Below are 25,595 nucleotides of genomic sequence, written 5' to 3'. Positions count from 1 at the left end.
TTTTCGAGAGGAGCATAGTCACCCTTGGACACAAGATATCAGCATTTTTTGAGAAATAAATAAATTTGGAATGCTGCCAATTGTTTTCTAAAGATTGAGAATACTTGAACCAGAAACTTTTTCCTAGCAGGAAAAAAACTGCCATCATATCTCGCTAGCACTGACAAGGGAATTCATTAGAATCCCTATGTGGAATATATGTCTTCTCTCTATATATATTATACATATTTCTTGTCTCCTGCAGGACAAGAAGCTTATTAAAGCCCTTTTTGATGTATTGGCACATCCACAAAACTATTTCAAGTACACAGCACAAGAATCAAAGGAGATGTTCCCAAGATCATTTATAAAACTACTTCGATCGAAAGTTTCCAGATTTCTACGACCATACAAATAACTTCCTAGCGCTTTTCAATTTTTTTGTTTTCCCTTTGCATTCCTGTCAGATATTGTATTGTCTTCGACAGTAGAAACATTTTTGCTAATTTGAAGACTCCTTGATAGTCTTTATCTTAAATTGTATATTGAAGAATAACTATAATGTTTTATAATCTCCAATATTTTGAATGGGATTTTTTTTACTTTGAAGAAGAATATTGGATTCCAGAGTGCATCAAGTTGAAGATCCAAATTTAAGCCTGCACTACTTTATCTTCAGTTATGATGAGAAGCAGCTGTTTAGAAATGTATTTCAAAACATTTTCTAGTGGAAAACTGTTCTTCCTCAGCAAAGAAGAAACCTGGTCAAAGAAACTACCTGCAAAGAAGAATTATGATAGAAAGGAGTATGTAGTATAAATAATACTTGGATTTTGAATTGCACTTGAACTTTATATGTGAAATTTTAATGGGAAATCTAAATATCATACTTTCCCATTGGTGGTTTTATGGAGACTTTGTTCTAGATCTAAGCCAAAAAAGAAGAATGGGATGAAATGGGGGTGTAATTTTGGTTGATGGATTAAGCAAGTTCTATGCTCACAATCTACTATTTCATTGCCCCTTTTAAAACTTTTTCATTAGTTTTACTGATGTTTAACATTGCCAGTGCAATGTCAGGTTTATAGATCAATAGTGATTTCTCTTTAAAAAATTACAATAGAATGAAAGAGATTAAAGGACAAATCTTAATGCTTAATTTTACTACTCCTGATAGAAGATCTAAACAATATAATATAAATATATGCATCTTTTTTCCGGGTACTTCAGTATTACAATAACTATAACATATAGATCATGTAAATACCATTCAGACAATAATCTGTTCCATTACAATTCAGAATTGTTTGTACATAGTGGCACGTGAAGTCAGGATACGCTTGGTAGCTGTTGAAAACAGAACTCTGCACATGTGCAGAGAGATTTCTCCAGTGGTTTATAATGCAGCATATTTTGCAAGAATTGGGCCATATTAATGGATTATGGCTATGCTTTTTATCCTTTCATTTTATAAGAATTCTTGTTTGTTTATCTCATACCTGAAATAGATTGAAATTGCATGTTGAAAATTATCCTCATCAGATCTATCATGGTCAGAGCACAAGATGCCAGGAAGTGAGAAAATGGGTATGAAATATTTTGTTGCTTCCATATTTTTTGATAGACCAATGGGAGTCTACTGGTGGTTGGCTCACAATTATTGGACAATTTATCTAATACAATATGACTTGGCCTTGTATATCACCTCCTATAGATTTTATCATTATGATTGCCTTAGAGAGTACGATGACCAACCTGTTACCAATGTCATTTATGCTGAAATACATTTTTTTTAAAAGCCATATAGATTGCATTTTTAAAAAATCATATACACATAACATAGCATAAACAAAGAAAAGTAAAGAAAATCTTATCCATTAACATCATTTGTTAGTTATCTAACAATGCTAAAAGGGAATGGATATATTGACGAAATACTGTATATATATGCAGAATCAATACCTATCCTATCATCACCTGTGTTAAGGCGTAGTGGTGGCACAATGGGTTAAGCCTGCTGACCTGAAGGTTGGGTTGCTGACCTGAAGATTGCTGGTTCAAATCCATGAGACAGGGTGAGCTCTTCTCTGTCAGCTCTAGCTTGCTGTGACATGAGAGAAGCCTCCCAGCTAGCACAACCGGGCATCCCCTGAGCAATATCTCTGTAGACAGCCAATTCTCTCACACTAGAAGCGACTTGCAGTATATTCTTTAGTTGCTTCTGACTCGATAAAAGAAAATTACCCATATTATGACCTTGCTTATTATCTGTTTTGCTATTACTAACCTGCTGTACCACCTGTCAGGGTACCAAATTAATACTATTTCTGATAGAAAATTACAAAATTGGCTCAAAACAGAATTTAAGGACTTCATTACACCAGCCTGCTGGCTCCTATCAATCGTATTGTTGAAGCAAACAAGAACATACTGGTCTGAAAACAATTACTATCACACCTATCTGCAATTACACTATTGTGTTCCTGTCCTTTTCCTGTCTTGCCTCTATTTTGCCTTCCCCTTCCCCCCTGCCATAGGCTTTGCCAAATGTCTTTCTACCCCCCAAAAGATGTTTTAAATCAGAGAAGAGGACATGTCTCTCTCTCTCTTTTTCTCTATCTGCATACCCCTTGCTGTGTAAGGCTAGCAATCAGGCAGACAGGGATGCAGAGCGATTGGCCCAAAGAGAGGGGATGGGCAATCAGGCAGAGCTTCCTTCTCTTTTCCCTGGGACATATTTTTCTGTACATAAAACCAACCTCAACCTGCTTAGGATCTGCATGAGGAAGGAAAGGAATGAAAAAGAGAGTTACACCCACTCACTCAAGCAGCAATACAGGGAGCCATTGATAGTATTTCCCCATCAAAATAATAATAATAACAACAACAACAACAACATTGTATTTATTACCATCCTCTCCTTTTGTCTCAAGGCGGGCCACAACTATAAAATCACATATTAAAACGTAGGTAAAATGCAACCATAGAAACATATATTAAAACATAAGCATATTAAAATGCCTGAGACAAAGTTAAAGCACAATAAACATAGTATGTGATTTTAAAGTTATCGTTAAAACTGACTGGGTAGACCTGCCAGAAGAGATCAGTCTTCAGTTGTGTTTTAAATTCTGACTGCTCATTTAGCTGTCAGAGCTCTTCCAGCAGGTCATTCCACTGTCTTGGGTGGCCAATAAAAAGATCCTCTGGATAATGATTGCCATTTGGGTTCTGGCTGGTTGGAGTAGCGGCCCCGCACCCCACAAAGGACCTAAGTGTCCAAAGGGGTGAATTTTGTACAGAAGAAGGCGATTCTGTAGGTAACCTGGACCCAAACCATGTAGGGCTTTAAAAGGCACAACCAACATTTTGTACTTTGCCTGGAATTGGCAAGCAAAGGAATGGTTTTAGTATAGGGGTGATATGCTCATTCCTGGAAGTTCCTGTAAGTATTCTGCTTAGGAATTGCAGACTTCACTAACAAATTAAATTCAAAACATCAACAGGATGGAAATGGCATCATGTGATGAGTTACAGCTACTGACACTATAATTGTACTCCAATTGTGATTTACGGGCTTCATGTGATAAAGTCCTAAGAGAGACTTGGACATCTGCCTATCACCTCCTTTCTTTTAGCACAACAATGGTGGATCCAGTTCTAGAACTGTGTTTTTTTTAAATGTGGCTCACAGCATACATCACTGGAAAAGGAATTTATTAACATTCTTGATAAATTCCTCTTTCATTTAGGGGAGACAATATAACTGAGAGACTGCGATCCTGACTGCAGTGTTTCATCTCACTAATTCTCCACCCCTTGCTTTTGTGAACTGGTGAAACTCCTTTTATGTTTTAAGTTGAATACACAGAAGGTGATGGCTGGTGATTCTCATTACATTTTGGGCTTCACTGGTTTTTGCTGCAAATTAGAAATCAATTTGTCAAGAACTCTGAAGATATTCTTATCTAAGTTGCTTGTTGAATGTGCAGTTGTAGGGATACAGTCCAGCTGTTAAAACACTTCAAAGTCCTATTGATTTAAATGGATTAAGCATATACTAAATTGAAAACAAAAGGACAAAGCGCTTAACTTTTTCTGAAGCATGCCTATGAAAGTTGTAGCACTTATTTTTTATTTCATCTCCCCTAAATTCTGCACTTAATTTTTTTAAATACCAAGTCAGTTCACTTCAAATCATCAAGCTATATTGTCAGCAAGCTGATAATTGACATACTTAACAGCTTGAACATGATTAGTGCCAAATTAATTTAATTCCCCTTTTGCCAATAATAGTGGGCTTATGCAGTTCGCAACAGAGCAATATAAAATTACATTTTAAGAAATTATTTAAATGTGATTTTATGCCACTCAGTCTTGGATGTTTTCATTCCTTCTTTGTATATTGTAAGGGGTGGGCTATTACTCCAGATCCCCCACCCCTTTGATGCAGACGTAGAATTTATTGCCATGCATATTGAATATAGAAATATTAGAACTAAAAGAAACAATTCTAAAAACAGGTTTAAAGATATTTTGAGTCTTGATACTCCCTCTGTGGTTGGCTGTCTCATCTCATTATCTGCAACAGATATTGATTTTTATCTTGCTAATGCTATTTAATTTCTGCAGTGTTATATTTTGATGTTGCTAACATTGCTTGTTTTCTTGCTATGCACCCAGAAAGAATTTCCCTTTTTTAGTTTTTCCCATATGCAGCATAGCATGTGAAGCCATAATATTTTCTGATAAGAAGCATCATTGCTTGTACGTTCAACCAAAACAGAGACATGCAATTTACCAAATGATCCAATGCATCTCTTTCATCTTTCCCATTTTAGCTTTGTAAAAAGAGATCAATGGAGGGAGAGGTGGGTGGGCCGCTCAAGGCCCAAAAGTGTAAATCATCTTAGTAAATCAAAGGTGCAACTGTTGATTCTCCAGATGTTTGGTACAACAACCTCCACAAACTCATAGCACTAGTCATGCTGGCAGAAGCTTCCGAGTTTCCAGAATATCTGGAAAGTCAAAAATGTACTCAAGACAGGCATATTTTAAATTAGTAATTTGTGCATTGACATTTATAGTGAAACGTAAAGTTTACCAATGAGACAACATTCTTAACAAGCAATCCGCTTATCACTCACCAAACAAAACGTGTGCATCTTCAACATGCCAAAATATTCTTTGTTGTTTTTGTTGCAACAGACTAACAGAAATTCACACATTACAAGTATCAAGAATAGTCGGAGGGCTTACTCTGTGCACATTTCTTTTCTTTTTTTTTGGGGGGGGGGGCATTTTCAGTGGCCATATGAAGTCTCCACTCTGCTCGGCCATCCCACTCCCTTGAGCACAGCCAGTTATTAGTTGGGGTTTTTTCCACTTTTGATTAACTGGTTAGTTGATAGAAACCAACTGAAGAAACCAGCTGCTTATTTTAAACAAGCCATGATTAATGTTAACCACAGATAGTCATTCAATATGAAAATCAAAACAGAAGTTTCTAAACGCCTTCTCAAGCTTCAGAAGAAGTGGGAAGAAAGTGCGACACAAGAGCTTTCTAGATTAATTTGGCCCTCACATGATCATAATTTAGTCAAAATGTTGCCCCCAAAGGCCTTTTTGACCCCCCACCCCAGCTCCCCCACCCCATTCTGTTAGTTTATATATCAAAAATGGAGTGAAAGCATTGTTCTCCAAGGTCCACTGAGAAGCATGTAACCCTCCAAATCCTGACCATTTTTAGCCCTGATGAAACAAAGCCACTGAAAAAGATGGCCTTGTATACTGATCAGTACTCACCCCATGTATATTCTTAGCAAGGAGCTATTTATGGGAAATCACTAAACATACATTAATTCTATATTTTAAAACTAGTCATTTTATTATCCAGATTTGGCAAGGACAGTTCTGATAGTTCTCTATTTACCCGTCTTTTCAGGTTATTTTAAAAAGTTTCAGTGTCTTTCACCTCTGCCCACCTTGCCCTTTTATTCTCAGTTTACCTCCATTGCTGCAAAGTCAGCTTGCTGTCACTTAATTCAGGGGAGGGTTGGGGAAGAATTGTACCCTTCTCTGTAGACTCAGGCAAAATGAAACTCTGTTTCTCCCAGCTTGCGTCTCCATCCCGCCTTAAATCACTTTTGTTACTTTGACCTTTGGCTACATGCGCTCTGGTTTTCATCTGTGAAATGTTAACAGGTATGCATTATTGCATAAAGATTTGACTTTTTAAGCATCTGGAGGAGCACAAGTATATAGCATTTTAATGCAATTATGCCTAACAACTGCTCTCTGCAAACCACACATGTTCTCAGCTAAATCTTCCTCACCAACCAGATTGGAGGGTAGAGCATACAAGGTGTCATGTCTGAGCACATCAGTTAGAGCCTCTTTTGGATTTTCCCCAAATTTCCAGGCCAACAGAACTTGAAAGAAAAAGAAGTCACCTGATAAATATTTGGTTCCCAATAACTTTAAAATGCTATTGAAGTAAGCTGAATACTTTTGTGACTTTCAAAAACAGGAAACTACAATGAAGGGCTACTGTAAGCACTTGAAAGACTTCCAGCCTACACCAGAAACACAATTCCATTACCAAAAAAAGACTGTCCTGCATTGGACTGAAAAATCATATTGTTTGGATCACAGCTATAATTTGCATATGTACTTGCAAGTAGACAAACTATACAGCGAAAAATGTTTGAGTAACCAAATACAAACAGTATAGTGCAGTACATATTTGTTATTTCATTTATTTATTCTGCTTAGTCTCATGTTTAATCCTTGATGCTGTGTAATATATATAATATATATGTAATATATATATAATATATATATATACATTTATAACATGTATATACAGAGATGCCTTTAGGTATTCTAATTTAGGCCATCTATCTTCCGGAAACTGAATTAAGGGTTAAATATTTACAAATGCCTACACAAATACCAGAACTATTCAATGTACCTTCATAAGATGATGGTTATTTTATTGCATTGTATTTCAACTGGTATGCCTGTAGTCATGGAGTGACATTATTTAAGACTTATACTTCGCTCATTTAGTTGCTTCCTATCCTTAGATAAATACGTATTACAAGACAGCCGATTTGAACTACTTGTAAGGAAGCCAGTGTTCATAAACTACTTTGTTAATGATGCAACCATTTTTTTATTGAAATGTGAAAAACAATTTACTTTTTTTACTCTAATTATGTAAATAATTTTTCTCCCCATTACAGTGAGGAATAAATGTTAAGCTATTGAATATATATTGGACATTACAAAATTCAGATATTCTTATATTATTTGTAACTCTCCTATATATTTGTTGGAGAAAATGCTATAATGCTCATAATCTGTAAGACTGAAACTTGCTGCCATTCCCTGGCAGATGTAGGATGTAGTATTAAACTGCCTTTTAATAAATACTCACCTCTGCAGATTATATTCATATACCTCTGGGGACAAGTGGAAGTAGCCTCTATACCAGAGCGGCTGATGGTGGCAACCCATGTTGATGTTTAGATGTTATTATGTTAAGTATCTGGCCTAGGTTCAACCACATATGACAGCGGCAAACTTGTTTGTTTAAATGTTCATGATTTTAATAACTTATAAAATGTGTGGCTGAAAGGAGCTGAACTTGTCACAGTGAACTTTCCTGTTATCTGTTCCCTTAGAGTAAGGGTTGAAAGAATATTTTCTATTGAATTGAAATATTATCTATTCTCTGCTATTCATTTCCCAGTGGATAAATGGGCTTCCTGACAATCAGGAAACAAGACTTCCATGTAGTTCTCTCCTGGCATTTGATCATCCCAAAGTGTTCTGGGGGATGTTTCTGCACAGAATGATTCATGGCTTATTTGCATAAAGGTCATGTTTTCTGCATAGAAAATGTGGGTATTTTGCACAAAAACATGGACCTTGCTGTGCAGAAAAATCCTTGGTGGGGTAGCACCCAAACATGGGGAGAAAGCTGTGTGTGCGTGAATACATATAAAGAGAATGAGAATATATAAAAATGTGAACAAGAGATCATGTAAGTGTGTAACATTTAATTAATATTAGCATTAGATTCTACTTTGTAATTGATCAAGGTGAGTTTCCAGCAAGGCAGGGTACGGTGTCCCAGAACCAATCTGGGTGCCATTCAATATGAGAGATTTGGCCTTGAAAAATAATCCATACAAATTTATTTACAGTTGCCAGTAGAGTAGTAAAGGAAATGTGACCCAGACATATATAGTTTAAACAGGTTCTCACTGGTGCCTATTTTAAGGTGGAGGCTGCTTTTCAAAGTCTGGAACTATCTTGTCTGTTATTAGAGGAAGTTGTTGCCCAGATGTCTGAGATGTTGTATAAGACCTATCGTGGTGTCAGCCATAGCTTGTTGCCCCAAGCCCCTTCTACACTGCCATATAATCCAGTTCAAAGCAGATAATCTAGTTTTTATATGGCAGTGTAGAAGGGGCCTCGGACAATGACAGCTATTAATATAGAGCAGGGAAAGAACCAAAGAGGAAACGAAAATGGGCCCCAATGTGTCTGAAACAGTATCACATCTCTGCAGCATGGTTGCCTCTGATGGCCTAGGGGATAAAAGCCTTGTGACTTGAAGGTTGGGTTGCTGACCTGAAAACTGCCAGGTTCAAATCCCACCCAGCTCCATGCAGGGACATGAGAAGCCTCCCACAAGGATGGTAAAACATCAAAACATCTGGGCGTCCCCTGGGCAACGTCCTTGCAGATGGCCAATTCTCTCACTCCAGAAGCAACTCCGGTTGCTCCTGACACGGGGGGGGGGGGGGGGGGGGGGAAGCATGGTTGCTGTTGAAATGGAAGTACCTGGCCCATTCCCAAACCCTCACCTATGCCAAATCACTAATGTTTTAATGCCATGTTTTTAAAAAATGCTATTTTATACAAAGAATCTGGAGCCCCAACTGGATGTATTATAATCTGTATTATCCTGAGGGTTTTTAAAAAAATGAATTAGTGGGCATACGTAAAAATCTGAATAAAACCTTTGTAGAAGCTGCTGGTACTGCTAAGCTTTATTTCCAGTGTAAATTATGTACAGAGGGTTGTTTTCCACAAGAATTGTATCATGGTAGTGTAGAACAAAATTAGTGAATTAATGTATAAAGTTCTGAACTTAGGAGGGTTTTTTTAATTGTCTCACCATTGCCAATATGTTTAACAACATTATTCACATCAATAATTGAAACAGTTGTTGTAAATGTACCTTGTTAAGCGCTACATCTTTCTGTGCCTCAGTAGCTTTGTTTTCTATGTCAAGGGTCAAAAGGAAGCATGTGGGGTTTTTTTTTGTTAAATCGCTTTCATAATAAATCTGAAATGAGATAAATATTATGTGGAATTGTCTTCAATTACTCTTGCATCCTCATAAAATAATAATAATAATAATAATAATAATAATAATAACAATAATAATACTAACAATAATAGTAATAATCATACCGTAGTAATAATAATAATACATCACACAGTCCTAAACACTTGGGAAGTGTTTAACTTGTGATTTTTGAAAGGAAATCCAGCATATATATCTTGTTTGCTGTGTCATACTCTGTCTTTGTGTCATAATAATAATTTATATCCCGCTTTTTCTCTCCACAGAAGACTCAAAATATAAAGCTTATGACTAGACGATCTCACAGCAAAAACAACCACAGTTCTCCCCACAATTGTGCCAGAGACAGCACCATATCTGTGTCCACTGGTTACAATTACTTTTTCTTCCATGGGAACTCAGAGTTTACAGACCAACACTTTGAGTAGCACTGGCCTCCGCTACACATAGGACAGAAGGAAAGCTGTGTTTGTTTTTCATACACCAGAGCAAATTAATGACTAACATGGCCTAAAGAAAGAAGATTCTGAGATGAAGTTCTATCATGGATAAGCCAAATAGTGGGGAAACAGTACATTTCAGGGGAGCCCTACTAACGATTTCTGTATTTGAAAGTAAGAAAAAGGATTTGGTAAATAAAAATCTTATATTGCTCATGTTACGTGCTGCAAGACCTGAAATAGTCAGAACCTGGAAAATACTAGCAAATTTATCAATAAAGAATTGGTTAAATGAGATAAACAGCCCTATTGGAAAAGTTAAACTATAAATTAAGATTAGCAAATGGAGAAATAAGAAACACTGGCTAACACACATTTTTTGAGAGACAACATCTACCAGTCGCCATCTGCTGATCCATAGAAAACAATGATAACCATATCTAAGAAACTAGGGCTCATGTGGTCTATCCAATGCAATTTTCTGAATCAGTGTCCAAAATAACCCCAAGAGCAGGCCTAAAAACCAAGACACCAAGATTTTCTTTTTGGTCAGCTGTGTAATATATGGCAACTATTTGTTTAATGCATAAAAGTAACTGCGAATTCAAGCCACCAAACAAACAAGAAAGATTGTGGACAAACAATTCAAAAATACATAATTATTTGCAGTGGATGAAATTAGAATAAGTAGAAGAACTGACAAGAGCTGTATTTTCGTAACACTATATGAATGATATTGGTAGGTGTACGTATAGATCTGGGAATAGATGATGTAACAAGGCAGTTGTAATAGGTGCAGCTCCAAATATACACATAAAAACATACCCATATATACATACAAATGCAAAGATATACATACACAGATACATAGATATACATACATAGATGAACAAAAACAGATGAACATACACATATAGACATACACAGATACACATGCCCATATACACATATACATGAACACATATATACAAACATATGTACAGATATACATGCACAGATGAACATGCCCATATATATAAAAAGATATGCATACACAGATGAACATACATATAGACATACGCAGATCCACATACCCATATATACACACACAAACACACACAGATATGTGTATCTTTATGTGTATGCACAGAAACAAAGATGCAAAGACACATAATTGGTGTCGCCTAGTTCGACAACATTACATGTGAAAAAGATTTTGGAGTCTTTGTAGAAAACAAATTGAACATGAGCCAACACTATGATGCAGCAGCTAAAAGAGCCAATGGGATTATAGTGTCTAGATTGAGGGAAGTCATGGAGCCTCTCTATTCTGCTTTGGTCAGACCTTTCCTGGAATACTGTGTCCAATTCTAGGCCCCACAATTCAAAAGAGTTATTGACAAGCTGGAAGGTGTCTAGAGGAGGGCAACTAATATGATCAAACATCTGGAGACCATGAATTCCTATGAGGAGCATCTTCAAGAAGTGGGTATGTTTAGCCTGTAGAAGATACGGCTGAGAGGAGACATGTTAGCCATGTATAAATATGTGAAAGGGTGTTATCTCCTGCAAAGGATCGTTACCTTGACGTGGTGCTGGAGCTTGAGCACCCTGATGATGCCATGAGCTAAACCATGAAAGGGCACCCAAGATGGGAAGGTCCTGGCAGAGACGTCAGACTAAATACGATCCCTGGGGAAGGTAATGACACCCATCCTAGTATTTCTGCCATGAAAACTAAATGGATCAGTACAACGACATATGTTGGTATACCATCGGAAGATAGGACGCCCAGATCAGAAGATGGTCAAAATGCTACTGGGGAGGAACAGAGGATAAGCTCAACTAGCCCCAGATGTGATGATGCAGTTAGCTCAAAGCCAAAAAGAAGGCCAATGGCCGACGGTACTGGAGGTGAACAATAAAAGATCAACGCACTATAGGAACCTGGAATGTAAGGTCTATGAGCCAGGGAAAATTGGATGTGGTTATTGGTGAGATGTCAAGTTTAAAGATAGATATTCTGGCGGTCAGTGAACTGAAATGGACCAGAATGGGCCACTTCACAACAGATGACCACCAGATCTATTACTGCGGACAAGAGGAACACCAAAGAAATTGAGTAGCCTTTAAAATTAATAATAAAGTTACTAAAGCAGTGCTTGGATACAACCCAAAAAATGACAGAATTATCTCAATTCGAGTTCAAGGTAAGCTGTTTAACATCACAGTGATCCAAATATACGCCCCAACCACAGCTGCTGAAGAAGCAGAATTAGATCAGTTCTATGAGGATCTGCAGCACCTACGGGATAATACACCAAAAGAGATATTATTTTCATTACAGGAGATTGGAATGCTAAGGTGGGCAGTCAAATGACAACTGGAATCACAGGCAAGGATGGTTTGGGACAACAAAATGAAGCAGGACGTAGGCTGATATAATTTTGCCAGAAAAACTCACTGTGCATAACCAACACTCTCTTCCAACAACCTAAAAGACGGCTTTATACATGGATTTCACCATTTGGTGAACACTGAAATCAGATTGACTACATCCTATGCAGCCAAAAATGGCGGACATCCATCTAGTCGGTGAAAACAAGACCTGGAGCTGACTGTAGTTCAGATCATGAACTTCTTAATGCACAAAGAGATTGGGGATTATACACAGACCAGTTAGATATGATCTCACAAATATTCCTAGTGAATATGAAATGGAGGTGTAGAATAAATTTAAGGGACTAGATATAATAAATAGAGTCCTAGAAAAACTATGGACAGAAGTTCACAACATTGTTCAGGAGGCAGCAACAAAGTACATCCCAAAGAAAAAAAACCAAGAAGGCAAGATGATTGTCCGCTGAGACACTGGAAGTAGCCCAAGAAAGAAGGAAGGCGAAAGGAAACAGTGATGGGGGAGATATGCCCAATTAAATACACAATTCCAGAGGTTAGCCAGAAGAGACAAGGAACTATTTCTAAACAAGCAATGCATGGAAGACAATAGAACAGGAGGGACAAGAGACCTCTTCCAGAAAATTAGAAACATTGGAGGTAAATTTCAGGCAAAAATGGGCATGATCAAAAACAAAGATGACAAGGACCTAACAGAAGCTGAAGAGATCAAGAAAAAGTGAGAATATACAGAAGATCTGTATAGGACACTTTTAAACTTTGGTGTTGGAGGAAAATTCTGAGAGTGCCTTGGAATGTAAGATCTAACCAGTCCATCCTCTAGGAAATAATGCCCGGCTGCTCACTGAAGGAAAAGATATTAGAGGCAAAGATGAAGTACTTTGGCCACATAATGAGAAGACAAGAAAGTTTGGAAAAGATCATGATGCTGGGGAAAATGGAAGGAAAAGGGAAGAGAGGGTGACCAAGGGCAAGATGGATGGATGGTATCCTTGAAATGACTGGCTTGACCTTGAAAGAACTGGAGGTGGCAATGGCCAACAGGGAGCTCTGGCGTGGACTGGTCCATGAGGTCACTAAGAGTCGGAAGTGACTGAACGAATAAACAACAGGGTGTCATAAGGAAGGGGGAGCAAGCTTGTTTACAGCTGCCCTAGGACTCTGAGCAATGGGTTCAAATGATAGGAAAGAAGATTGCACCCGGACATTAGGAAGAACTTCCTGACTGTACGAGCTGTTCACCAGCAGAACTCTCTGTCTTGGATGTCATGGAAATTCCTTCCTTGGAAACTTAAACAGAGGCTGGGTAGCCATCTGTCCTTGGTACTTCAGTTGTGCTTTTCCTGCATGGCAGGGGGTTGGACTAGATAGCTCATGTGGTCTCTTCCAACTCTATGATTCTATGGGCCCTTCTACACAGCCATATAACCCAGAAGGCAGAAAATACAGTAGAGTCTCACTTATCCAACACTCGCTTATCCAACATTCTGGATTATCCAATGCATTTTATAGTCAATGTTTTCAATACATTGTGATATTTTGTGCTAAATTCGTAAATACAGTAATTACTACATAGCATTACTGCGTATTGAACTACTTTTTCTGTCAAATTTGTTGTATAACATGATGTTTTGATGCTTAATTTGTAAAATCATAACCTAATTTGATGTTTAATAGGCTTTTCCTTAATCCCTCCTTATTACCCAACATATTCACTTATCCAACATTCTGCTGGCCCGTTTATGTTGGATAAGTGAAACTACTGTACCACAGTATCTGCTTTGAACTGGGTTATCTGACTACTCACTGCCATTCGAAGCAGAAAATGTGGTATTTTATTCAGCTGTGTGGAAGAGGACTATAATTCTAATAGAGTCTAACTTATCCAAGCTAAACGAGCTGGCAGAACCTTGAATAAGCGAATATCTTGGATAATAAGGTGGGATTAAGAAAAAGCCTATTAAACATCAAATTAGGTTATGATTTTACAAATTAAGCACCAAAACATCATGTTATACAACAAATTTGACAGAAAAAGTAGTTCAATACGCAGTAATGTTATGTTGTAATTACTGTATTTACGAATTTAGCACCAAAATATCATAATGTATTGAAAACATTGACTACAAAAATGCGTTGGATAATCCAGAACGTTGGATAAGTGAGACTCTACTGTAATTCTAACAATGTTGCTTAAAACATTACCGCTAGAGCTGAAAGAGCAGGCAAAGCCTAGGCACCTCATCTGAAACCCTGTGTCTGCCTCCTTCCTGCAGGATTCTGGGGCTTGTGGTTGAGGGGAGGGACCTTTCAAAGGCTCAGTGAGAAAAGCCCTGGGTTTGACTCAATGACTAGCCCCTGAATTCTGCAGGAATGAAGCAGCTGCAGGATTTTAGGCGGGAAGCACGTTCTCCCAGCGAGAAGCCAGTCAATCAAGGAGGCTCTGCTGGGAAGGAGGCGCGCGCGGGGCTCTCGGCTCTTCCGCTTTAAGAGCGTCGGCCCAGCATGCCCCGCGACGGCTCTCGCCAAGAAGCGAGCTGCCGTTAGAACGCCGCCGCCTTAGTTAGGAGTAGGAGAAGAATGGAGGGTGGCTGCGAGAAGCACTACGAAGCCTTCGTTGCGCTGCACGGCGCGGCCCTCAGCGCCTCAGGAGTCCCGACTCGCTACTGGCCCAGTCTGTGGCGCAAACTGGACGGAGAGGTAAGAAGGCGACCTTTCCCGAAGCGTTGTTGTGTGTTTTCCGGGCCTTTCCCGAAGGTTCAGTACCCACTAAGCCCGAGCGGGACGCATTCCTGCACAACTGTCGCCTCAAGCTTAACACTTGAAGCTTGCTTGGCATTTGTGAGGAAATGTATCCCGCTCGGGCCTTAATGTACACGCCATAACTCGAGACCTAGCTCTCACCTCTTCACAGGTGGTAATAGCACAATGACCAAGGCCCCTTCTAAACAGCTGAATAAAATCCCACAGTTGCTGTTTTGAACTGGAATATATGGCGGTGTGGACTCAAATAACCCAGGGCCCTTCCATACAGCCATATACCCCAGAATATCAAGGCAGAAAATCCCACAATACAGTAGAGTCTCACTTATCCAACACTCGCTTATCCAACGTTCTGGATTATCCAACGCATTTTTGTAGTTAATGTTTTCAATATATCGTGATATTTTGGTGCTAAATTAGTAAATACAGTAATTACAACATAACATTACTGCATATTGAACTGCTTTTTCTGTCAAATTTGTTGTATAACATGATGTTTTGGTGCTTAATTTGTAAAATCATAACCTAATTTGATGTTTAACAGGCTTTTCCTTAATTCCTCCTTATTATCCAAGATATTCGCTTATCCAAGCTTCTGCCGGCCCGTTTAGCTTGGATAAGTGAGACTACCTGCTTTCAACTGGGTTGTATAACCCAATTCATAGCAGATAACGTGGGATTTTATTCAGCTGTGTGGAAGGGGCGGTGTGGACTCAGGTCTCTTCCACACAGCTGTATAAAATCCCCTGAACTGAACTGGATTCTATGGCAGTGTGGACTCAGATAACCCAGTTCAAAGCAGATAATGTGGGATTTTCTGCCTTGATATTCTGGGTTATATGACTGTGTAGAAGGGCCCCAAGGTTTCTTCAGGTGAGAGAAGCCCACCTCAAATACTTTTTTTTCTTCTTCCCCAAATAATTTGTATTAAACACTAGCTTAGGCAGTCAGCAATGCCCAGATTATTTGAAAAGGGCATTGTTTATTTTTGGATGCTAGATCATATCACTTCGGTCATTTGTCAAGCTCTTTATTAGAAAATAATAATAGTCTTTATTTATATCCTGCATCCTCTCCCCAAAGGGACTTGAGCTGGCTTACAATGAATACAGTAAATGATATAACACAGACAATCACATATCAATTAATAAAATATAGTACAATAGTGTAATGATAAATAAGCAGTTTAAAAGACTTAGCCCTCTAAAACAGTGCATGTATGTGTATATATGTGTGTGTGTGTGTGTGTATATATATATATATCTTTTAAAACCAGACAATTCTTATGATCAGTGTATCCAGCATTATAAATTATAGTTCTAATGAGCATTTAAAGTCCTGTTTGATAGGGTGATTGATACTCTTCCAGAAAGGCCCTATATCTCAGAGAGAAAGGCCTCTTCCAGAAAGGCCCTATATCTCAGGATCTGATCCCAGGTTTTCTGTTTATCTCTGATTATCTGGCAGCACGGACTCATACAACCCAGGGACCTTCCACACAGCCATAGACTCATAAGAGTTGAAGGAGACCACATGGGTCATCTAGTCCAATCCCCTGCCATTCAGGAAAGCACAATCAAAGTATCACTGACAGATGGCTATCCAGCCTCCGTTTAAAAGTTTCCAAGAAGGAGCTTTCACCACACGCTGAGGCAGAGAGTTCCACTGCTGACCAGCTCCTACGTTGAGAAAGCTCTTCCCAATGCTGAGGTCAATAGCAATTTTGTGTTGATTTTTTAACTAAAAATTCTAGGCTTATATAGTACATGAGTATACACTATACAAGTTAAAATAGCTTTCCAGTCATCAGTGTAATGTCTAATTTCTATACCAAACTCACTTTACTGTTGAAAGCACAGTACCATTGTGCGATCTCAATTCAATTCATTGTGCTTAAGGAATCAATAATATAGATAATATTGATACTATCAATACTATCAATTTACACTGTTTGTGGATAATATTGTTGACCTCTGCGCATCATTAAAATGGTGTTTCTAAATGAGAAAGTATGCATTGGTTACAAATGAGAAGTACACATACATACCCTGTGAACCTGGACAGAATGCTATTGAACTTGTTTCAGTGTTCAAGCCAAAATATTTAGTACACAAATCCAACTTCTTATGTTAAAGACAGTGAAAATCAGAAAGATATTAAGACAATACTAGAAAGGGAATGTGTAGCTCAACAGAAAGCAGTAGTGTTGCAGAGTGTGGAACCAACCATGCCTTGTAAGAAAAGTTCACCATCCAAATAAAGTGGGCGAAGAGAAAAGAATAAAGACAAGGCACTTTTTAAGTTGTTACACATCCATTTATTTACTATGAATTTAGAAGCTGGAGGAGTAAAGCAAGCTCTAGCATCATGCAGGAACATGTGGAATGACTCACTGGTTTGTTTGGATTTTTTTTTTTTAAGAATTTAGTTGAAAAACATATACCCTGTATTTGGAAGCGGACACATTTAAACCTCTAGTTAATTCACCTGACAATTTTGAAGGCTAAATGTTTGCTCTTTGTAAATGAATTTATTTTATTATAATATAGCCTTTATTTGAAATATAAAGTGTAAACTTGTCTAAAATATATTTATTTTATTTCATGTCAAAAGCATTGTATAATAAATAAGTTTAAAATATATTAAACTATACAACTGCTGTCTATACACATGTATAAGTTGATGTCATATAAGCTAAGGGCAGAAATTAGGAAGTGCCAGTATCACCTTAAGGGACCTGCTGCTCCTGGCATTAAATCCAATGATGGTACCAATCAGGCCTCTGAAGGGAAGGCATTCTGCATCCAGGGTGCCCCAGCAGAGAAGGCCTCTAATAAGAAGGCAGTCAGTATGAGAAGGCAATGTAGTGTGCTGCAAAAAAGTAGGGCAATTCTCACATCCTCACGCTGTTGCTTCATTGGTGGAATATAGATTCCCTTCAGTAGCTCTTACTCCTCATGCAAGTATATTCACAGAGTGATATATGCACATCCTGTAACAAGGATGGCATCCAAACCATTACTTGGCTTCAGGTGCTGCACCTCAAAAGATCATCAATCTTTAATAGTCCTTGGATTAACACTGAACAGACCCCAGGCCAGCTCTCCAGCTTGGGGCTACAAGGAAGGGGATTACCACAGAGTTACGTGGGTGGACATGGAGTTGTCACTAATATAGCTGAATAGGAGCAGAGTAGAATGTTTTAAATTAATTTTAAATGAGTGCTGTAACCTTTCTGAATAATCAAACTACTTTCTAATACAAACCTGTTCTTGTTGTGCATTTGCACTCCACTTGAATTATGCAGCTTCCACCGTTGTGGCAGATTTTTGAATGGTGCTGCAGGTTGGAACCTGATCTACCACCAGAGAGCTGCATACCACCCTGAAAGGTTAATCCAGCTGATGAAAAGGCTAACCTTCAGAGACAAGTTAAAACACTTCTTTGAGATAGCTTTTTATTTCCTAGATGGCTTTTATTATGTAATATGTATGTATTTTGTTTTGAGAATATTGGTTGCATACTCATCAGGGACTTCATCACATTAAGGCAATGAAATGGATGAAAATGTTTTGCTCAGTAGAGTTCCATTTTTTTTATTAAACGGATGAATTCCTTACCTTCACCACACTTCCATGCAACTTAGTATGTTCTCCGCATTCTTTGAGTAAATTTCTCAGCACATTACAGATCTGAGGCCTGCCCACCATCCTTCCCCCCACATTATTTGTTGGAAGAAATCTTCCTTTCCTTGAAATCTCAGTCTTGCTCTGTATTAACATGAGAGTTGAGATGTTTCTGAGCATACTCAGTTTGTCCCTTTGGGATGCTGCCTAAAAGGAAGGGGGGAGGAAGGAAGGAAGGAAGGAACAAGAGGAATTGGGTATTTCAGTGTTATTTCTGGCATGCAGAAGGCAGAAAACTCTGCAACTTAGTTGTATGTGCTCTGGGAAGAAAGTATTATGCACTGTATAATACTTTCAAAACCATATACAGTTTTCCCTCACTTATCGCGAGTGTTCCGTTCTAGGACCACCCGCGATAAGTGAAAATCCACGAAGTAGGGATGTTTATTTTAATATAGAATTTGGAATTTGGAATTTTAATATAGCCTCCCTCCCTCCCTCTTTTAAAGTACAGTACTGTATTCCTGAAGCCGTAGCCATCAAGCTGCAGAAGACTTTGTGCAAGAACTTGGAGGCAGGGCACGTGCTCACAGAGTGTTGGCGGCGGCAGTGGGGACAACACCATGCACGGTGACGCCGTCCCGAATGGGGCCCTCGGGGATCCACCCGGGGCGGGGGGAGGAAAGAGGCCCGCCACCCAGCTGGTGCGGGCCCTCAGAGCCAGGCCCTCTTTTGTGGTGGTTCTTTGAGGCAATGAGGTGCAGGCTGGGCCCACTTGTACTGCCTGCGGGCGGCTGAGGTGTACAGGACAGGCCGTGCACCTCAGCCAGGGCCCTTTTGTGTCTGGGAGGGAGGGCTGTATGGCCTTGTCCCAGAAGCATCTGAAAAACTGTGAAATAGTGAGTCCGCGAAAAGCGAACTGCAAAGTAGCAGGGGAACACTGTACAAACAAATTACTGGGGGATACTTGCATCATAGCATAATTGCAGCCAAGCTTTGATACAAGGCTATTCGATGCGAATCAAGGTGACCAGTTGCAACAATTCCCTCTTTCCTCTGATAATAATGAGATAATGCTTCTGGAGCATGGCTAGACAGCCCTGAAAGAGTTTAGAGTTTAATTGAACTCGCTGAGTCTTATTTCCAAGGAATTTTATCTTGATGTGACAATTGCAACAATTTCACTTGCCTCTGAGGATGCCTGCCACAGATGTGGGCGAAATGAAATCCAGCTTCTGAATCCCAAAGTTCTGGATACTTGCTTGGTAGCATTATTGCAGCCAGGCTTTGAAGCAGCAGGACTATTCCCCCCTCTTCTCTCTTGCTCTTTCTCTCCCTACCTCCCTCTCTGACAGCGATGGTGGTTGTCTTTCTCCCTCCTGTCTCTCATTCGCTCTTTCTTTCTCTCTCTCTTTCCCTCTGACGGTAATGGATCTGGTGCCTTTGTCCTGTGAGGAAAAGGTAATGGCTGTGGAACTCTTCCTTACTGGGATGGGTGGTTTAGCTCCTCCCACAACTTCCCCTCCCACATTTTCAACAAAGGACACTACGTTACAGAAAAGGCCAAACTTCCAGATGATTTCAAAAAATCCAGTTCCTCATCACCTTCTGAAACGTTGAAAAAGGCCACCACGCTTAAAGATACAAAAGGAATGCTCTCTTCTACACTTGAAGCCAAACAGCACCTGGTGTTCATTGGCCTTTTTGGTTTAAATAAGTTTGTATAGCTTGAAGGCACCAGGTCTACTCTCCTTGTGGATGTTAAGCAGGATCAGGCCTGGTTAGTACTTGGATGGGGTTCACCAGGGAATAGGAACTGGGTTATAGAGGCAACGAACTACAAAACAGAAAAAAGTTCTCCCCAGGAAATCAGTAGTGATCAACTTCTGGTTATTCAAACTGTGCTGCCCTCTACTGTGCAGCCATCTGGGCATGTCCTAAGTGAAGAAAATGATGCAATATTTCTGCACTTCTGGTGGATGAATGGCATAAGCACTTTGCATTGTTTTAAACTTTGTATATTGTATTTTATACTGTTTTAACTGTTTTAATGTTTTCGTTCATTCTATAACGGTGTAACGGCATCAATTGCCACTTGTAAGCCACCCTGAGTCCCCTCAGGTGAGAAGGGCGGAGTATAAACAATTGAAATAAATAAAAATAAATATTTTTAGTGACCAGAGATTTCTTTTAAAAATGTCTTCTTTTGATATTAGCAGTTCTAGAAGACTCATGGCAGACATACTGAACTTACTATTGCTGATTATGGTGACCCAGGTGCATGCAGTTGATGTTGATTAAACCTCCAGAATTCTGGAATTCCACAACTTTGACATCTGAAGTTGTTCACATGGGTGGCTGATATCATGACACCTTTGTTTTTCTGATACTTCAGTGTGCACACACTTTATTTCATGCACAAAATTATTACAAATATTGTGTATGGAATTACATTCAGGCTATGTTTGTAAGGTGGATATGTAGGAAAGGCATTTCCTGTCTAGGCTTGTGTCTTGTCTCTTGTCTAGGTTAGCACATTATGTAGATGCAAATGTTCTAAAATCTTTTAAAAAACATCCAAAACTTCTTGTTCCAAGCATTTCTAATAAGAGATACTGAGCCTACATGGGGCTGTAGGCTCTTTTTCAGAAAAAGGAATTGTCAGAACCATTTCTGAATGCTTGCCTAAGGAAACACTGTGGAACTAATGAGGTTATTATAAAGTTGACAGATGCCTTCCAAGTATGCAAACACACATGGCAGGTTGTGGCCAACACGTTTTATTTTAAGGATTGTGGTCCTGGTTTTATGTTTAATAGATTTCAAGAGGACCCGCCTTTTTCTTCTACTCTACTCATTAACTACTATTTCTGTCAGCCTATATTTTATTTATTCATCAGGATAAAACCTGGTATTCTTTGTATTAGAGGCATATAAGCCTACTGGTAAAGATTCACTTAACGTTTGTGAATGCTTACAGTCTTATAGAAAAATCAAATTAGAATTTAAAAAGTAGTTACTTAATGTAGGTAAAAGCTTTTGTAATCCCATTATGTTGATAATTAAGCCTAGTATTCCCTTTCCTATTCTCTAGCAGAGGACTGCCATACACATGCTAGGCTGTGCCTAATGAGGTTTCTGATAACACTTATAAAATGTTATACTGTGAAACAGGTGCCTTCTCTTGGAAATTTCTCAGTTTGGATTAGGTTTAAATTCAAAGTCATTCCTCTTAATTTTTCGAAATACCTTTGAGGCAGTAAATACGTTAAAAGGAGTCCCCGGTGGCACAGTGGGTTAAACTCTTGTACCGGCAGGACTGCTGACTTTAAGGTTGGATTGCTGACCTGAAGATTGCCGGTTCAAATCCAGGGAGAGCTCAGATGAGCTCCTTCTACCAGCTCCAGCTCACCCTGCGGGGACGTGGGAGAAGCCTCCCTTTAGGATGCTAAAACATCGCTCCTGATAAGGAAAAAAAAGTAAATACCTTAAAACCTTGTGTTGGTACAGTTGGTACTAAAATGCTCTTTAAAGAAAAAATTAAACAAAAATTCCATGATCATTCCCCACCCCAGTTTTCCAAAAAAGAAGAAGAAACAACAACTTGGGGGGTGGGGGTTGTTTGATGAAAAAAAAAATCCCCCAATTTTTGTGGGTTTTTTCTCTCCGGGCTTTCATATCTCTTTGCCATAATTCTTGCCCTCTCTGAGCCATTTTAGGCCCAGGACAGGATTTTTCCCCCAACAACTGTGACCCAAAATTGGTTTTTCACCTCCACGGATAAGAGCATTCATTCATTCATTCGCACTGTTAAACATGAGGGATATGTTATTGTTATTTAAAATGAACAATGAAGAAGTTATCCAAAGATCAAATATCATGCATACCTTTTAAAAAAGAAAATTCAAAAATTGAAAAACCGTTAAGTAGAAACTTTTATTTAAACAAAAAACTATTCGTTGATACCATGTAAATGCGTATCATTTGTCTTGACTCTTTCTATAAAGCACACAAGCCAGTTAGCCACCCAAAGTTTAAAAAAAATCAGTTTCTTTGGAGCGTTCCTAACATATATCTTCTAAGGAGGGAATGTCACTCTTCGGAACAGAATACTCTAGTTTTATATGTGGACCATCAAAAATAATATTGTCCCAACAGCTTGGTGTACAGCATATATTTTGCATAAATTCTATGTGCCAAAGCCCCTTGAGTTTCCAAGATCTGTAAGTTTTTGAAAGTATATGGCCAGATACAAGAAAGGTATAACATGAAATAGAAAAAAGGTATAGCAATCCTTGGGGCTGGGAGCACTGTTAAACCAGCTCCTGAGTTGTCATATTTCCTTTTTCATCTGAAAGCACACCTGCCCCAGATTTCTTGACAAACACTGAAAGATGATAGAGTCTAGATTGTTTAATATGCCCAGATTTTTTAAAAAGTTTCCATGGCAGCTGAGTTTGTTTTTCCAGACAATGTTGGCTGCTCTTTCTGGTTTTCATTGTTCCATGTCTGGCGCCTTTGTGTAATATAGAGATGGTGCTTTTAAACATCTGTTGTTGGTTAGCAGATCGGGCGGTTGCTGGGAAACTATTGCTGCAGATAAAAAAAAACCTAGATTTTTTAAAGTATTGTGATCAATATTGGAATTAGAATCAGAAATATTTGATTTCATGTTAGTGCATCTTAATCTAAAAGTCATGATATTTATATTATCACAAGACTTCAAATATACATTGTTTTTAGATAATCATTTTCTGTCCTATAGGATTAGTCAAAGAAATGTTGCTGCCTGAGGCAAAAGGACAAACTTACGGTTTTACACCATCACCACCACCTCATTCCATGTACAAAAGTAAACTAAACTGGTATTGTTGTATTCTCAACAACTCCTGGCATAGATTGGCAGCCCATGACTCATAGACTGGCACAGGCTGTGGATCAACATGTTGAGTAGTGCTGTTCTGCCATGCCTGAGGGCAGCGATCTTGCTAAGGGAACACAAGGTGCCTAGAACCAGGATACGAAGAACAGGCTGATGGGATCCTGCTTATGACTCCCATTTTGACTCTCATGCATCAACCGCATGTTTACTTTCAAGGAATGTTCCTTCCCAATTCAGTATGTCCCAGGCAGGTATGCGTTCTATAATGGTGAAAAGGTTAAAGAAGCATGAGGCAGCAGAAACAGCCATCCTATGGCATCTCTGGATTTCACAATTTCATTGTAAGAAATGGAATTGTGTGTTGGGAAATTTTAACATTAGTATTAGTTTTAAAAGTTTTTCAATCTCAGGTTTTGTAGTTTTGAGTCCCAAGGTATGTTTTGGTTTTGATTTCAGGTGTTCGATGCTGGTGAGTATTTTGGAATAATGCAGGTGGAAGAGGCAGAGGAGGAAACAGAAGGCGATGAAGAAATACAGGAAGAATGGAAAAAGAAATTAAATCCCAGCAATGAACTTTGTTACAAGGTAATAGTTACCAATGAAAATGGACTTCAAGAAGCAAATCCTGATAGGTAAGTTATTATACTAAAACGGATTTGAATATTATGGTGTTTTACAAATTATAGAAGGAAAGATCCCAGCCCTAGAGGAGACAATAGAAAATACAATCTCTCCCCCAAGCTCCTAACACAGACTGTTAGAATTATTTCAAAAATTTCTAATAAATGAGTTTTAAGAAGGGATTTGTAGGTCGTAAGGACAGTTTTAATGCAGTTTGGAGTATTATATGTCAAAAGACATGAATGGTTTTGCTGGCAAGAGGTGAAGAGTCCAAATTGATGCAATGGCATTCAAGAGAGGAAAATATTGTGGTAGTCATTGTGAGATGTAACCAAGACATGAATCAGAGGTTACCCAAGGGAGCAAATGGAGAGGTATATTTCTTGTAGAAGAAGAAGCAATGTGATTTGGTAAGACAGTGAATAAAGGAATTAAAGTTAGACATCGCAAGCAACTTTTACAATTGTGAGATGAGGGAAGTAATATATGATATTACAGTATGTTCCCCCTAGTGAACTCAAAATCCATGGCTTGGCTTACTGATATTCCCTCCAGAAGTGTTTGTGAATTCCTCTGAATCCTCCAGTGCTGTTCTGTGGTATGCTTCTGGCCCAAGTATAGTCAAAATATAGGATTTGCTATTATCCACAGTTTCAGATTTCCAAGGATGATGGGTGGTAACGGTGGTTTTGGAATGCTTCCTTCTTGGGTACTTGTATTGTATCACTATTCTCTATTGAATAGATTAATTCCTTGTTAATCAAAGCCCAAATAAACACTCTAATGTACAGTATGTGTGGTGCATCCTGCTCTTATATGGCAACACTTTGTCTTCAAAGCATTTTTCTGATTGACCATGCCTGGACCTACCGTGTGAGACATGCCCACCAGCAGCTGCTGGCAGTCCCTGGCTTGCTTCACAGAATGGCCAACTTGATGGGAATAGAATTCCATGGGGAAGCACCGGATGAAAGAGCTGTTGAGCAAGTGTTGGAAGAAATGTGGAAATACAACCAAACCTACCAGCTCTCCTCTGGGGTACGTCCATAAGAGGAATGCTCTAAATTGTTGCTGATCTTAGTAGAGACAATGAAATAATATTTTGACAGCATTTCAAACTGTAAGGTAGTGAAGCAGTCTCATAAGATGAGGTTCCTGTGGGAATTCTGTGGAAATACATCTTCCAAAAGTTTAGTTCCATTCATTTTTTGTGAGCTGTCATATTTCAGCAGCACATGCTTATGCTAAGAAGAACAAGGAAAAATTCAGACAGAATGCATGCTCCTTATAATATAGGCATTTGAATTTTGAAGGAATGTAGTAGTATTGAGCAGATGCATACATATACAGCACACATATTCTTTTTTATCTTAAAAAAAATGAACATTACATTGTCTTAACAAAGCACAGAGACATTTCAGTTCCCAAAGGATTCTGTATTTAACTTCCAGTGCAATTTGATGAACCTTGTCTAGAATGAATTTGGGAAATGCCATTCCATG

The 25,595-nt window shown here is 38.7% G+C and overlaps 2 protein-coding genes and 1 long non-coding RNA gene across 6 annotated transcripts in view; 2 read left to right on the top strand and 1 right to left on the bottom strand.

The window, feature by feature from the left end:
• scube1 (signal peptide, CUB domain and EGF like domain containing 1) overlaps positions 1-9,358 on the top strand; it is a 276,508-nt gene extending 267,150 nt beyond the window's left edge. For all 4 annotated transcript variants that reach the window (XM_062981871.1, XM_062981870.1, XM_062981869.1 and 1 more), the window contains one exon: positions 245-9,358. In XM_062981871.1, the coding sequence (XP_062837941.1) occupies positions 245-397 (153 nt within the window). In that variant the 3' untranslated portion in view covers positions 398-9,358. The remainder of the gene's footprint in view (positions 1-244) is intronic.
• On the bottom strand, positions 9,146-14,646 carry LOC134299331 (uncharacterized). The gene is made up of 2 exons (XR_010006512.1): positions 14,407-14,646; positions 9,146-9,343 (listed from the first exon to the last, which is right to left on the bottom strand). It is a non-coding gene; the product is annotated as an uncharacterized LOC134299331 (long non-coding RNA).
• ttll12 (tubulin tyrosine ligase like 12) overlaps positions 14,632-25,595 on the top strand; it is a 32,977-nt gene continuing 22,013 nt past the window's right edge. The window contains exons 1-3 of the mRNA XM_003221438.4: positions 14,632-14,901; positions 23,929-24,104; positions 24,933-25,131. Coding sequence (XP_003221486.1) covers positions 14,782-14,901; positions 23,929-24,104; positions 24,933-25,131 — 495 coding nt within the window. The 5' untranslated portion in view covers positions 14,632-14,781. The remainder of the gene's footprint in view (positions 14,902-23,928; positions 24,105-24,932; positions 25,132-25,595) is intronic.

The sequence above is a fragment of the Anolis carolinensis genome, chromosome 5 (genome assembly GCF_035594765.1).
Source record: "Anolis carolinensis isolate JA03-04 chromosome 5, rAnoCar3.1.pri, whole genome shotgun sequence".
In the NCBI taxonomy this organism is placed as follows: domain Eukaryota; kingdom Metazoa; phylum Chordata; class Lepidosauria; order Squamata; family Dactyloidae; genus Anolis; species Anolis carolinensis.
Note: the sequence above shows the minus strand (reverse complement) of the source record. Positions and strands in the feature narration are given on the sequence as shown.